Here is a 12,243-nt window from a genome sequence, read left to right on the forward strand (position 1 = left end):
ATTTGGGTGTGTTTTGTTTAATGTGCCTGACAGAAGGTGTTATATTTGACTATGACTCCCATTCCCCTTTTATTGCCATTGATAAGTTTTAAGTGCCAGATGTGGCTGTTTTCCTGCCGTCTGTGCTGCTTAAAGCGCTCAAGGCTTTCAAGACTACTGAATGCTGGGTTTAGGGTTGATGATAAACACAAAGTACAAACATTCTCTTATGATAAGATTCATTCGAAAAGTTCATTTGTGATCTGAACATTTGGTTCATCTTGATCTGACACTAGATGTACCATCTTGATAAATGTTGTTTTTTTTAAGCTTCTTTCCAAATCGATCTGTTTCGTTACTTGTTTTGTGTGGCTTAATTCTCGCTGTGGTGAGGTCTATAAATCACATGGTAACCACAATTGTGGAAACCAAAACACCGACCCCTTTGCGGTCGGTGATGTAATGAGATACGCTCTACATTGTTGTGTTATGATGTAAGGTTTGTCCCGTTGAAGTTACTGTAGTTGACCAAACCTTCCTGACAGGAGGACTGTTTTGAATAACTATGTGAAATTCTACCATTTACTGTTACTGTGCTTTCGGGTGCGCTGATATTTGTGATTTTGGACAAGCATACTCTTGCTACATGAATACATTTAACCTCTGTCTTCACTCTGATACTGGATGCTGGATTCCACATGTATTACATCAGAGGCTTGTGCTGGTGATAGATAGAGAACGAAACACGAAGCAGTGTTACATATATCATTCATGTATTACTTGCTGCTTGGGAATTTAGAAAAGAGCAAGAGAGGAATGGATGCAAAGTATAATAGGAAGAGTAGTTCAGAAGTTATTTAAGCTTAAGTTTGGCAGCCTAAATAAGTTAGCAGTGTCCACATTACGTAAGTTGCAATGTGATGTCAAGGCAATGTAGGAAATGGTTTCCTCATTTGGTTCTTGCAAAAGCTTAAAAGCTTTGAGGTCTTTACATTACCTCACTTCTCTGATTAGCATCTCCTGTGCAACATCATTAGGAGCTCCTGTCACACGCTGCCAACCAAGATTGGCTTGACTGACAACACCTGAATGTCAGTGTCCCTATACGTGTTAGGGGACTATACCACATTAAGACTCTGAATGATGAAAAGAACAGACCAGAAAATGAAGTCTGTCACTGAAAAAGGTCAATTTAGGTGAACCCTTTCTATGATTTAGCCCCTCGTCTCAGACTTAATTCCTGAGAGGCAGACACAAGACCTTTGGTTTAACTGTAAGAGAGAGGGGAGGATGAGCTGCGACATGACACACACCTACACATATCCAGAGACATTAGATAGATATGCAGAAATTCAAGGTCTGTCCTACTTTGTAATCATGTGAAACAGTTGCTGGAGGAATTAAATTGGGGCCCTGCAAGTTATGCACTGTCCTTGGAATATTAAACTCAGTTTTAAGGTGAACTTAAGGTCACTTAGATCTACCTGGCTCAAATCAAAACCTACATACTGTTGAACACCTGTTTCTCATAAAGTTGATTACTGTGTAAGTGTTCTTGGCCAAGATAAAACATACTACATGAAGTAGAGAGCTTTAGGTGTGCAGTGTTTTAGAGCAAGAAAAGCATTTGATTTACTGATCCAGATTTTATGAGTTAGTAAGGTGTGAGTCTGTGTGTGTATGTGTGAGGGTGTAGTACACCACGCCTGTCACAAGAGATTTACAGGATGGAAAATGTGGAAGATATGGTTGCAAAAATTGGTGATCGGTGCTGGTCCAACTTTGCATCCAAAACTCCCCCTGCTGGTGATAAAGCAGCCCTGCACTTTATTATGTCTAAGCTGATGAGCCAAATAACAGCTACACCTACCAGCCCTCATTTGTAGGTGTAGTTTGTAATTCTGTGTTGTTGTTTTTTTGTCTTTATTACAACTTCACTTAACAAGTGTAAAAAAAATGTATTGTTAACAAGCCCCTCAGTTGTCATCACAGCAACCAGCATGGCAACAAGTAACTGAACACAAAGTCTAAATATGAGGGCATAGGACTGAATGGGTTGAACAGCAAAGTGTTGGAAGCCAATGGATTTGTAACCAGACTGGTATTCCATTATGCACTATAGCCTGCTTGTTAATTTTTTGGGTGCAGCCTAAAGTCCCCATGGATTTAACAATAACACATGCTCAAATTGTGGCTTTAGAGAGGAAGCTGCTGGCCTCCAAAACCAATAACTGCTACACACACGCACTCACCCAGCCACACCACTCCCAAGATCAGGCAAGAGTACATGTCTTCAGATGAATTATTGATTGTTTAAACAAGCGCTGTATTGATTTCATGGAGAGCATCATATTGCTTTTATGGGCTCACACAACAGAAATATCATGCAGTATCTTTGGGGGTAGGGGTGTCCATCCTGTATATAATGGGATGTGTTTGCACTGCAGGGGGATTAAAGGTAGAATTGATTTGTCTTATCCCTCTGTACAGGCTAAAGTGTTATCTTTAATCAGACTAATAGAGTGAACTGTGATGGTAATTAAGAGCTTTTCTCAGGGCATGGCCAACACAGTTTTAAGCAATTATGTAGGCCCAGTGCCAGTTTACACAAGTGTGCACATCACCCCTAAAATCTAATAACCGAAACTGAGTGCTATTTGTCTGAAACTGTAACAATCAACCGGTTCCTGGAACCAGTCGATTTATCCCCATTACATCCAGTCAGCGCCATTGACCATCCACTAAAACCAGTAACCTCTATTGATCACCCATTAAAGATGATCAGGCAGCCCCATTTCCCTGCATCTCAGCCCTCTCCCTAGCCACTGACTTTCATTGATCTATGGTTATCTGAGTTGTAAGCTCATTGCCCCGTGTGTGTCTGAAAGCATACTCTGTTCCTCATGCTGACTCCACCATCTGGAGTGACTGGTATGGAGGATACTGGGGGGGTTACGCTGAGCGGACCCTGAAGATATTGACCTTCTCACAGGTCAACGTCTGCTCTCCTCAGGCAGCACTTTAAACTTATTGACACAAGGGTTCGGTGCACATCTTCCAGCATTTTGCAGCTGAATCAGGTGCTTCTCAGTTTGAGAACAGCTAAATTTAGAGTTAGCTTGGTTTCCACATGACGGTTTTATTTATCTGGAATGCGTTGAATTAGCCCCTCGTCTTTGTCACAACCTCCATTCATTCACCATCCTTCTATTCTTGGTTAATATATTCATCTGACGGTTCCTTTCTTTACTTCAACGGGGAGTAAGATTTGCTAGAGTCCCTGATTGTCATTTATATAGCAGTTTAAATGGAGTCTATTGATTTTTACTTTGCCTGAGGTATTGCATTTGTCAGTGATCTGTGAATGCAGAATTATGCAGGAAGTAGTACAAAGTACTGAAGAAAGATTATCTTGTCCTTTCACTTAGCTACTACAATACCTGTGCAATCCACTGCTATTGTACAATTTAAAGAGGGGTGACAAAGTAGAACCCTGCATAAGTGAGTGGAGAAACATAGTAAATGCCTATGATTCTGTTGGTGTACCACATTATAAGTCATTCACCAGGTCACCAGATCTTAACCCAATAAACACCAGGGAGAATTTAGACCAAATAACACTTTTCACCATTGTCATCATATTAAATGAGGGAAGATCTTTTGGAAAATGGTGTTTATTCCTCCAATAAAGTTCTAAGACTTGTATAATCTGTAGCAAGGAGCACTGCAGCTGTGGTGCTGTGCAATGGCCCAATACTGAGACATTTTTATTTTGTTTTTCCCTTTAATTTGTCAGATTTGTTGGGATGTTTTACGCCAGCAGTGATATGCAGTCAGTGTGGATCCACATTAGAGCCACAATTACTTTGTGTCTCAATTCAAGCCCTTATTATTGATAGGGAGGCACATCGTCCTCACCACATTAGAGGTGCACTTTGTGTGTGATCAGTCGGTGATATGCGCCACTCACCATGGATTTTTCAGAGCCTTTAATAAATCAGCTACTAATTACAGACAGATTGCATGTACAGATTGGGTGACTTAAGATAAATCAGGCCCCCGGGCCCCTGTAAATACAGAGCTTCCCTAGTAAATGTTGTTTCGACAGCATTTACAAAGGTGGAGGAAACCACAGCTAATTTTCAGTCTCGTAGACAATTATAGATACACCAGTCAGCAGCATTATTAGGGTTGTACATGATGGGACCATTTACTGTTTAAATGACCAGTTCACCCAAATCAGCCAAAAAGTATTTTTGACTTGGACTAAATAATAGAAAAACCTTTCAATATACCTAAACTGAGTACTATGTTTTTCATGAAGAGGGATATATTTCATGGCTGTTAGCTGTTCTAGCTACTTATATGATAAACTTGCAACTGAGAGTATCTTTCTTTGTACTTCGGTGATCTAACCCTTTACCAGTGTTTCCCACCAATTAAAGAGACTGTGGCGGCCCTCCACAGTCTCGTTTGGGCCCGCCACAGTCTCGTCCCCCCCCCCCCCCCCGCTTTCCACCCTCCTCCCCACCTAAAAAATAATAATAATAACCAGATCCGTCAGTCAGCCGATTACACAGCTGTAGCCTACTCTACTCTATAGCCCGCGAGCGAGAGAGCGCGCGTGAACACACACGCACGCGCCAACAGGTCGCGTTCATAGACGGTCCTACTGTCTGCTGCATTTGGCGCGATCCGGCGACACCGCATCCATACAGTCGATGATCCATACATGACAGCAGGCCGGGACGGCATTTCAAGATTGTGTGACTTTGCTTGGTTTACGCTTCTGCGTCGCGGCGACGGCGTACCTACGGCGTACACCCTACGCCGTTACTGAGCATTCATAGTTCTGCGTCGAGGGAACGCGTTGCTCCGCAATTCACCGCCAAGCCGCTAGGGGGGTGTTGCTGTGTCATTGTATGGTTTCGGGGGGCTCTTGCTGCCGCGAAGAGGAATTGTAGAGGTGGTCGTACTTGCGTACCTCCTTGATAATTCTTTCTTCGGCTTGGTCCAGTTTTTCTTGTAGCTCTCACCACAGAAACTTTGAAAATGGCGGTGTTGTTGTGCTGCGACCATAGGGCTGCGACTGAACCGAAAATTACGTTCTGAACGGACCAATCACAGTCCTCGAAGTTCACGTCAATACGCGTCGACGCGTAGGATTTTTTGGAGGTGCGCGTCAGGCTACGGCGTAGGGTCTGCGTCGGGGTCTGCGTCGACGGCGTAGGTACGGCGTCGCCGCGACGCAGAAGCGTAAACCACTAGCGTAAAACTTCTCTTTTGGGCAGGTATCAAGTTCGATAACGGAGCAGTGTCGGCCATGTTGCTGATCTCATTGCACCAGTCAACTTCTAACGTACCAAACAGAGTCTAACTTTCCACTATCCCTGGTGCTGATTTCCCGGTAGCTAGCTACTTGTCCGCTATTTCTCTCTCTCATCCCTCTGTCGTTTGTGCTCTCTCTCTACGCGTTTATAAAAATTAACATGAAATTAATTATTTAATATCTCTCGTCGGCGAGAAAGAAAAAGAAAAGAAAAAGAAAAGAGGGATCCGACAGCACTGAGTCAGTGACTCTGCCACAGCCTTATCGGTGAAGAGGGGTGAGGTTATGGCTTAAAAGCTGTAGCGAAGCCGGCGGGGGGGCAGAGGGTGCGGCTGCCCCGGGCCCACGGTTATGAGGGGGCCCATCGCAAGGCTGATGCCGAAAAAACAAAAAGGGAAAGTCGGTCTCTTACTGCTGTATTTGTAAAGATATAAGTGTAAAAAAAAAAAAAAAAAAAACGGGGAGAAAACAGTCTGAATCAGAGCGTTTCTGAAGATTAAGAGGACATGCCACCTCTCTTGCACTGTCTGGCGATCTCTCTCTCTCTCTCTCTCTCTCTCTCTCTCTCTCTCTCGTATGTTCTTAAGGATGATACCAACCTGTTATGTTCATATACAGCAATTTATATTACATTCAGTGGTCTCAAAATGCCCTAAAGAGATACATCAGGCTTGAAAACGTACACACACACCCAACCCCGAGGGTCAGAGACCCTCCCACCACAGTCTCCTAAAATCCTGTGGGAAACACTGCTTTACTATGCATGTATTTGTAGTGTCCTCTCCACAGTCACATCAGGAGGAAATGTTATTGCAGTACTGTCCCACAAGGGCAAACCATTATCCCTCTCGACACCATACAACCCCTATGATCTTACGTCGTTGACACACATCCCAACACCAATATATGTGTTGTGTCCTTTGTACTGAGTGAGTAGAAGCACCCTGGAGTTGATGAATTATCCAGATAGCCCATTCCCTGCATAACACCAAATCAAATGCACGCTGAATCAGCAACTCATCACGCCTAGAGTGTTGCTGAATGGCTCCTGGGCCAGTGTGTTAGGCTTGTCCTTGTGCCATTGGTGAGATTAGAAATGTGTTCTAGGTTTAACACCATCAGCAGATCCTCCTCATCTGAGGGTTTCGTTAACTTCTGAACCCACAGCCTTATTGTATTGTAGAGTATTTCACAGCTCATGGAGTGCAAAACAGCAATGTCAGGTGATTGCCTTTTTTGTTGCCATCTCAAGCACATAGATTGTTTCTGTAGACGGTGCAAATCACATTAGAAAGATGAACAAATTGCAAGCTTTGTTCTCACAAGCTAGGCATTTTACCTTGCTGCTTTTAAGGAAATGAAGCCAAATTATACTTCCAGTTCCTGTAAAATATTTATGAATTAGTTGCAATTATCTCACGCTCAAAGCTGCATCCATGATGATCTTTATATCTTTAGGACAGATACTGTAGACGAGTACCATGTTAATACAAAGCACCCTTCCTCTTTGGTGAACGCAAACAACCTAAAACCAGAAAAAAAATACACTTACCTGCTGCTTGACCACTCACTGGTCATATATAGACCTGGACTTCACTTTAATTGTGATCCATTTATCTCTAATATCTTTGCATGAAGTCCTCCTCACCTCTGTATTTAGTCTTCCTTCTTGCTCTTGTCCTCTGTTCCCTGGTCTTTGGCACCTGTGTATCCTCACTTTCCTTCCAACAGTCCAACATGAGAGTGAGAGAGTGGAGAATGGTAGCTTTGACCCATCAATAGTGGGGGTGGTCTTTCAACAGACGGACTGTATGCCTGGACAGATGACTGTAACAAATGAGGATGAAGATCTTGGAGAGAGGAAGTAGTAGAAGGGGTGTGGTTATGGAATAATAAGAAGAAAAAGACCAGATGTCCCTCATGTGTCCATCCATCCATTGCATTGTTTTTGTTTGTTTTTTTTCTTTTTTATGGTCCTTGACTTTAATGACCCCAAGCAAGAGATGTAGAGAAAAAATAACCAACAGTGACAGAAGGGTGTGATGATACATTGAAAGATTGGGTGATTACAGTAAAATGGGAAATTAGAGGACAACACAGAAAATGTGGAGTCAGGTGGTGTCCCCTTTTTGGAGTGCTCTTTGTCTGTAGCAGCAACCCACTGTGCTAGGTTGAAAACATTTGTTTTTAGTTTTTTAAGTGTTAAGTGCTTCATTATAATACATGCATGGAAATCACACCACATGCATATGAACAGAATTTGGAGAACCGACTTATTCCCACTCAGGAATGTTAATGCGTGGCTACCCCCTCTGCTAGCCTTGTACCACATCCTTTAAACAGCCTAAATTAGCTACTTTTGCAGTCTTATGTATTTAGAGTGGTTTGTTTAAAAGTAATTTAAAAGACATTTACATTGCAGCCAATGGTTTTCCATATTTTACATCCTGAGAGGTTTACTGACACTTTGGACACCAGGTGGGATATTGTTGCTTCATGAAATGTGTATAACAGCATATCTTAGATGTAGAGGTATGAATTCACGCTTAGCTGCATATTTCTTAAGGAGAAGCAGCCTTTTTCATCTTTATACTTTAGGCATTGAGAACGTTTACTTTCCAAGAAGAGGTGGTAAGTTAGATATTTATATCTAATTTAGATTTAGATTCTTTGTAGCCCTTATGTTTAGATTGTTCTCTATAAGATAAGATAAGATAAGATAAACTTTATTTATCCCACAATGGGGGGAAATTCACATCACAACAGCAACAAGACAGAGTGCAAGAAGTCAGAGGACAAGAAGACAAGAAAAATATTGCACAAGGGTTATATACTCTATGGTAATTTACAATATATACAATACGTACACACTTATTTATTTATACGTACTACTCATTTAATTATTAAGACAACTGAACATTTTTGGACACCATAGTCTTTATGGTGTGTCTGTTGTATCGCACTTCCTCCTCTCTTTAAAAGACATCATCACTGGCAGAAATTCCTGGTATCTCTGACTTGAAATGACAACTTTGAGGTTTTTCCAACTTGGTTCTTTCAATTTTGTTAAAGCTTAAAAAGACAATTCAACACTAAGTCTCTTGAGGTAGAAAACTGTTGTTGCATTGCTCTTTATGGCTTGAGACCATTGTATAACAATTAGTGGACAGAGCCACCGTGACATCTAAATGGCACTATAATGTACAAAATGAACACCATGCTGTATTGAAGAAGACTTGAAACTAGTGTTTGAGACCATAAACTCATTAGGAAACTGTTTACTGAAGTAATAAATCAAGTGAGAAGTAGGGTCATTTTCTCATAAGCTTACACACAGTCAGACTTCTTTTTGCAACCAGCAGATTTCCACATTGGCTTCACTTTCAGACCCGGAAGCTCCTCTGGCCACACTCCCAATGAGTGAGGTCACAGCAGTTGTTTTCCGTTGGTGGTTAATGATATAACCTGGTTTGTTGCTAGAGGTTTTGGCTAGAAGCACAACATGCTTCAAATTTCAACCGATACAGCGACACACATACAGATTTCTCTGAAATCTGATCAGTGTTAGGTAGTCAGACACCACAGCAGACTTTAGTTCCTGCAGATACTTGTGATAAAACTGATCCTTGTCCACTTAATAAAGACTAAAGGCGTTGTCGCCTGTCTGTTGTTTGATATCGAAGCTCCATAGGGACAACTACAAAGCAGAAGTGTTGTTGTTTGAAAAGTGCACGTTCAGGAAGGACACTGCAGTGAAACCCACAGATTTATTGCCAAGTTCACTCCAGCATCTGTTTTTAAAGCTAAAGTATTGAACAAGCATGCATATATACGCCAGAGGGTCTGAGCATGACCTCATAGCATGACATGAGAGGTATGCACCAAGATGTGGTAGCAACAGAGAGGCTAAATATAACCAGATGCGTGCATTGAGGTCTGCTGCATTGTTGTTATCTCAGTGAAAGTTTGTGTATTCCTACTTTTCACCAGTGACTGAAATGTGCTGCCTGCAGTCTCACACCTGATGAGCAACCTAGACAGAGGAATAATGTGCAAACGCCAAGCCTCTGGTGCAGGGGCCAGACTATGGAAACAGATTCTAAGTCCATATGCTTGTATCCGTGGGGAGTGTGTCTGTTTCTAAGACACATCCTGATTTAGGCGACGTGAAATGTGTTCTCAGCTCTGTGTTGCCTCTTAATAGTTTCGTTTATATGCACAACTCCCGTCTGCAAGTTAACCCATGAAACCAGAACTGTAATGAGGAAATCTCTCCCTCTTTTCTCTCCAGATCCATCTGAGGAAGAGGATGAGACGCAAGAGAAGCAGCCAACAGAAAAACCAAGCACACAGACAAAACCAGAGAAGAGGAAGAGGTTAAAAGAGAAAACGGTGCAGGCCAAGAAGAAGAAGAAAAAGAGCGAACAGGTATTTAATGTTATGGCCTTCAGAGGGTTTTTACAGTACATAATTAGAAAGCTGTTTTCTTCCACCACACTGTGGAAATTGCCAGGATATTATTCTGTTAGATTAGATAGATATCAGGGAATGCATCAAATTAACAAGAAAATCTGCCTGTAACGTGAAGTTATTTTCAGGCAGACATGTCAAACGTTCTCTGGTATCAGTGTCACCAGTGTGAGGGTTTGCTGCTTTTTCCTCTTTTAAATCATTTGTAAATAGAATATCTTTGACGTTCAGACGGTTGCTGTGATAAAACAAGGCAGTTGTAGACTGTATGTAGATCTATTGATATGATCATAGCATTTGGATTGATTTTGAATGAGGTTTAATACAGTGCATGGTACACAGATTTGATCTACTTCATTATGATAGAATGGCTATACTGTTTTGCCCCTGAGGGTTATTCAGAATTCATTTCTCCAGTTTATAATTTAAAATGCATTCAAAACACTGGTTAATACATAGACAAGCACTTTACCTGAGCTGTGTGTTCTGCATGTATCTTTCTCACAGAAAGAGTGTATTATTCCCCAGAAGAAAGAGACTGAGGATGAGAAGTCCACTAAACTCAAAAAGAAGAGGAAGGTTAGTGCGGTGACACCTGCTGTTGCAAAGAGGAATAAGTCTCTGTTTTTTGTCTGTCAATATTAATTCTACATCCTACACTCTCACATCTATATTTTGTTTCCCAGAAGAAGAAGACGATCACAGATGTCTTGTCCTCTTCTGAGCCAAAACCAGGCTGTCCGGCAGACTTGCAGAACCTGGTTACGCAGTACTTTTCAGACAAGCGCTCTGTGATCGAGCAGGAGGAGCTGAAACTGCTGGGTGAGTCAGGGCAAGTTCCCTTTAACTCGGAAGTCCAGTCAATGTCTGCTGATCTGTTGTTTCACCAAGGTCACCTCTGCCCTCCCGCATCTTCCAGACTCCTGCTTCCTGTCCAGTAATGACTTGACGCACACCCTGTCCTCGTATCTGAAACAGGGTGAGTGGTGTTCCAAACTAAAATCCTCTATCCACTGTTTTCTTTTGAGCACACCTTTATTTCCTCTTGTCCTAGTGTGTCCCAAGTGGGCCAAGCTTCAAAAGCAGCATACAGAAAATAGCTCTGTGGTCCTGCTCATCGTCTGTAGCTCTGCTCTCCGAACCATTGAGCTCATCAAGTGAGTGACGCACCAGCGGTCTTTGGTGAATTTCCAACGTTACAGCTTTTCAGATATATTTCATGAGTGCTGTTTGTTTTGTTGTTGTCCCACAGGCAGCTGACAGCTTTCAAGGGTGGAGCCAAAGCAATAAAACTGTTTGCAAAACATATCAAGGTACATGAGATGACAGTTAAGATTTCCACCATGAAGCACAATGATTGTGCTGCAACGACTAGCTTTCTCTGTCTCTGTACAGATTGAGGAGCAGGTGAAGCAGCTGCAGAAGGGCGTCACCCACATAGGAGTGGGCACACCTGGCAGGATCAATGCTCTTATTGAGAAAGGTCAGCGTGGGTATGATGGTCCTCCTGTTTAACTTCAAAGCATTTGAGTTGCAGTCATTGTATGAAAACTCTTCATTTTGTTCAGAGGGTTTGAACCTGCGGCCGTTGAGACACCTGGTGCTGGACTGGAACTGGAGGGACCAGAAGCTCCGAAGGATGGTGGACATTCCTGAGGTGAGCTACTGCCCCCTGCTGGGCTGAAAAGATAATGAAATCATGTCAATGAGGGAGGAGGGGTGGATGTAACTAAAGAATTTGTAATGATTATTTAACTTTTTGTCCAAATATCAGACAGATTATTAATCAAAGCAGAGTATTTTTGCTGTATGTGCCTTAAAATCTTTTTTTTTCCAGCAACTCTACCTTTCTATGTTATATATCATGCAGTGTGTTACGTGTCTATTTCAGGTCAAACTGGATTTTATGAAGCTGCTGGAGAGTGGTGTCCTGAAAGCTTGCAAAGAAGACAAAGTCAAAATTGGCCTTTTTTAACTGTGCATTGTAAAGTGTGCTGTGTGTTGATAACCCACACGACGCCTCGATGTTTAAAGCTCCACTCTGATGTTCCTCACAACACGCTGAAGGGGCCTCATCCTGTTTGTTTTCCCTTTGTGTCAGTGTGAAATCTGTGCTGCGCTTTTACTATTTTCAGAGGCCTCGTCAAATGCGCGCCGTTGTTTGTTCACTCTTGACGTCCAGTGCGATGTCCCAGTGTGATGGATTGAATAAACGGACTCCGAATGAAACCAGCATCCTTCTGTTTGTTTAGTCCGACCTTGGGAAGTCCCTCCCACTGAGAATGTGAGGTCATGAGTTTACTTGCCCACCAGGAAGTCCCATTTATCATAACATCCTTTTGATAAAGCATTTTAAAGCAGCATGAAGGGGACACAGGACGAGCAGATTAGCTCCCACAGCAAATTCGCATCAAACTATAAAGTAGCCTTCTGTGTCATTTTGATGTGAAGTCACAGAAACCTGT

The 12,243-nt window shown here is 42.3% G+C and overlaps 1 protein-coding gene across 2 annotated transcripts in view; it reads left to right on the forward strand.

Moving 5' to 3' along the window:
* The window catches only part of cmss1 (cms1 ribosomal small subunit homolog), a 35,717-nt gene extending 23,706 nt beyond the window's left edge, over window positions 1-12,011 (forward strand). Inside the window, exons 2-10 of one of the 2 annotated variants that reach the window (XM_076746562.1) lie at window positions 9,600-9,736; window positions 10,286-10,357; window positions 10,465-10,600; window positions 10,698-10,757; window positions 10,833-10,935; window positions 11,031-11,091; window positions 11,174-11,261; window positions 11,347-11,435; window positions 11,670-12,011. In XM_076746562.1, coding sequence (XP_076602677.1) covers window positions 9,600-9,736; window positions 10,286-10,357; window positions 10,465-10,600; window positions 10,698-10,757; window positions 10,833-10,935; window positions 11,031-11,091; window positions 11,174-11,261; window positions 11,347-11,435; window positions 11,670-11,753 — 830 coding nt within the window. In that variant the 3' untranslated portion in view covers window positions 11,754-12,011. The remainder of the gene's footprint in view (window positions 1-9,599; window positions 9,737-10,285; window positions 10,358-10,464; window positions 10,601-10,697; window positions 10,758-10,832; window positions 10,936-11,030; window positions 11,092-11,173; window positions 11,262-11,346; window positions 11,436-11,669) is intronic. The other variant, XM_076746561.1, reaches the window with a different exon arrangement.
* Window positions 12,012-12,243: the final 232 nt, after the last annotated feature.

The sequence above is a fragment of the Chaetodon auriga genome, chromosome 13 (genome assembly GCF_051107435.1).
Source record: "Chaetodon auriga isolate fChaAug3 chromosome 13, fChaAug3.hap1, whole genome shotgun sequence".
NCBI lineage: Eukaryota > Metazoa > Chordata > Actinopteri > Chaetodontiformes > Chaetodontidae > Chaetodon > Chaetodon auriga.